Raw genomic sequence first — 3,771 nt, forward strand, 5'->3', positions numbered from 1 at the left:
CGTGTTGGCTCGGAAGAAAAATGGTAAGTGGAGGTTGTGCGTGGATTATCGGCAACTAAATGCCCGATCAGTACCCGACGCATACCCCTTAACCAGAATACAACAGATACTGGACAAGTTACGGCGGGCTAAGTACATCAGCAGCCTAGACCTCAATAACGGCTACTGGCAGATACCCCTGGAACCGAACAGTCGCCCGTACACAGCCTTCACCGTGCCGGGGCGCGGACTATTTCAATGGCGTGTCATGCCGTTCGGCCTACACTCCGCACCAGCAACATTTCAAAGAGCACTCGACCAGGTCATCGGCCCAGAAATGGAGCCCCACGCTTTCGCCTACCTAGACGACATCATCGTCATAGGCTCCACCTTCGAGGAGCATATACAAAACCTACAGGAAGTACTATCACGACTACAACGCGCGAATCTCCGCATCAACCCCGAGAAGTGCGACTTCTTCAAGAAGGAACTCCGATACTTGGGTCATGTGGTAAGTGAAAAGGGAATCCACACCGATCCCGAGAAGGTGGCCGCGATCCGAGAATTAAAACCACCGTCTAACGTGAAGGAAGTACGCCAATACCTCGGGATAGCATCGTGGTACCGTCGTTTCGTGCCCGATTTCGCCACGTTAAGCCAACCACTAACTGCACTCCTGAAAAAGGGTAAGCATTGGAAGTGGGGAGTCGAACAACAAGAGGCCTTCGACACCCTCAAACGGAAGCTCACCGAGGCCCCCGTACTCGCCTGTCCGGATTTTAACGAGAAATTCACCCTACAGACGGACGCTAGTAACTTTGGCTTGAGAGCGGTATTGACACAAGAATTAGAAGGAGGCGAACGCGTAATATCTTATGCCAGCAGGAAATTGAGCAAAGAGAAGGAGTGTCTTGCCATTGTTTGGGGAAGATGAGGCCCTACCTAGAGGGATACAGGTTCAAGGTGATCACCGACCACATGTCGTTGAAGTGGCTGAACTCTATCGAGAGCCCTTCTGGCCGTATAGCGAGGTGCGCCCTAGAACTACAACAGCATATATTCGATATAGAATATCGAAAAGGGAAGCTCAACCTAGTCGCGGACGCACTATCACGGCAACCACTGGAGACCCTTCAGCAAGTGATAACGACGGAGCCACAATGCAAGTGGTGGCATAAGCGCGTGGGCGAAGTGCGCGCAAACCCGGAGAAATACGCTGACTATATGGTGCAGGACGGACAACTCTACCGCCATATCCCATGCCGAAGCCAGGATGAGGAAACAGTGCCCTGGAAGTTATGTGTACCAACCCCCCTTCGCCAGCGAGTACTACAGGAGAACCACGATGTACCCAGCGCCGGCCACATGGGCAACCGACGGACAGTGGCACGGATCGCCAACCGATACTATTGGCCAGGTATGTTCCGAGACATCAGCCGCTACGTGCGCCAGTGTGATTCCTGCCAAAAATACAAGGAAGGACAACAGAAACCCGCGGGAAAAAATGCTTTCACAGGTGGCCTCGGAGCCCTTCGCGACGGTCTGCACAGACTTCGTCGGACCCCTACCGCGATCTACACATGGCATCACCATGCTATTGGTATTCTTCGACCGCTTCAGCAAATGGGTGGAGCTAGTCCCAATGAGACGCGCCACGGCAGAAGGACTGCGCCGTGCATTCAGAGAACGAATCCTAGCTAGATTTGGCGTTCCGAAGATCCTCATCTCGGACAACGGCGTTCAGTTCAGCAGCACGCTGTGGCAGCGCTACCTCCAAGAGGTGGGAATACGACAACAGTTTACCGCGCCATACACCCCCCAGAAGAACCCAACGGAACGCGCTAACCGAACGGTCAAGCGAATAATAGCTCAGCTCACTAGATCGCAACACCAGCGATGGGATGACCTCCTCCCCGAAATCGAGCTAGCCATCAATACCAGCGTCACCGCCTCTACGGGGTACAGCCCAGCTTTTCTCGTCCAAGGGCGTGAGCCACGACTACCTGGAGTACTCTTTGACGAGGTCAACATCGGGACAGGCACTGTTCCCCCTACTGCCGAGGAGAAGTCAAGTAGGATGCAGGAGGCATTCAGGATTGTCCGGCAAAATATGGAGAGAGCGGCGACGGATCAGGCCCGCCACTACAACCTCAGACGGCGAAAATGAACTCCTAGGGTTGGCGAACTAGTTCTCGCCAAGGAACACCATCTATCCAAGGCCGCGGACGGATTCGCAGCGAAATTGGCCCCCAAATACGACGGCCCCTACAAAATCCTGAGGTACATATCACCGATGATCGTCCAGTTACGCAAGACCGATGGAGGAAGGGAAAAGACGGCCAATATCGCGGAATTAAAAACGTATCATACCAGCGAGGCCATATAGACACAAGGAGACACAAAAAAAAAAGGAACGACCACACAAATAATTGAATTAATTAACCAACTTTAATTTCGTAAGCTACTCCAACCAGCCATTCAACCGCGAACCACCGGAGAGCGAACATCGGAATTTCGGAAGCTACCAGAGGAAAAAAAAATAAAAAATAAATAAATAACAACATCAAAATGGAAGTCAACAACAAGTGGGCGAACAGCGTCAAACGCATACGCGAACGCATAGAGGAGGAGGAAGCGAAACGTCCTCGCACCCAGGTACTGGGGTCACAGCCCACTACCGGCATACGAAACGCCGCGACGGCACGCGCCGCCGCGCGACACACGCAGCTTACGGATAGCACCACCGCGCGCCGCGCCGCAGCCATAAGGGCAGTCAACGCCCACGCTGCAGTCGGGACGACACGCGTCGCCTCCATCCACGACGCCGCAGCGCACATGACTAATGTGCAAACTAGACAGCGGATATCCGCTGCCCCTACCGCAGTCGCTGCACCCAGCAGCGTCAGTAGCACGCCCTCCTACGTCACCACGCCAGGATCCGCCGTACATACCGGTGTCAGCACTACGCGCGCACTCACGGCCGCTACACACTCGACCGTCACGCATACAACCGCCGCACATATGGCAGCTCGACGAGCCGTCTACCACCAACAAGTCGCCGGGCGCACCGCCGCCTGGGCAGAAGCCGCCGCAAGGGCGCACCCTATCAGGCGTACCGTACCAACGCCCCAGTGTATTCTCGGCAGGGTAACGGCCGATACGCGCAATGCCTTGATAGTCGCAGCAGAGCGAGCCGGCAGTACCGAAGAGAGTTCCACGAGTAGCAACTCAACAGAATGCAGTAGCTCAAGCGGAAGTGCGACTAGTTCAAGTGACAGCTCGGACGACTCGAGCGAGGGGCGAGTTGACCCGTCGGCCACTCCGGCCAGCGAACAGATACCCGCGAGGCGAACAACATCACCGGCCATCCAACTCTCCTCAGGGGAAGAGACAACGCCGCGGGAGGAGCAAGGGCCAGTACTAGCATACCCGCCAGGGCCAGGCAGCATCACAATATACCCGGTGGACCTGCGTTCGTTAGAGGGGACACGATGGCTGACAGATGCGGTGATGGACGCATGGGCGAGAGGGTTAGAAGCAGAGTTGGGACCAGGGGCCACCATACTCAGCCCTTTCGTTGTGTGGCAACTAACGCAGAAAGGCAACCAGGAGGAACATTATCGGCGCATCCATCGCTGGCTGCGAAAAACGGACCTGTTTGGCAAGCGGGCGGTGCTGGCGCCCCACAACACGGCTGGACACTGGTACCTGCTAGTACTGGCGAACCAGGAGACCACCCACCACCTCCTTGACATGGAATGCTGGAGGGAACGCTATATGTGGACCGTGGAC

The 3,771-nt window shown here is 55.5% G+C and overlaps 1 protein-coding gene across 1 annotated transcript; it reads left to right on the forward strand.

Annotated features, from left to right (window-relative positions):
* Window positions 1–2,778: 2,778 nt before the first annotated feature.
* On the forward strand, window positions 2,779–3,509 carry LOC118755956 (putative GPI-anchored protein pfl2; the record flags this gene model as incomplete). The annotated part of the gene is given in 1 exon segment (XM_036490747.1): window positions 2,779–3,509. A coding segment is annotated over 1 exon segment (695 nt), but the record flags the coding sequence as incomplete, so codon positions are not given.
* Between the last annotated feature and the right edge of the window lie 262 nt (window positions 3,510–3,771).

The sequence above is a fragment of the Rhagoletis pomonella genome, unplaced genomic scaffold, assembly GCF_013731165.1.
Source record: "Rhagoletis pomonella isolate Grant_MI unplaced genomic scaffold, Rhpom_1.0 Rhpom_scaffold_08067, whole genome shotgun sequence".
NCBI classification, from domain to species: domain Eukaryota; kingdom Metazoa; phylum Arthropoda; class Insecta; order Diptera; family Tephritidae; genus Rhagoletis; species Rhagoletis pomonella.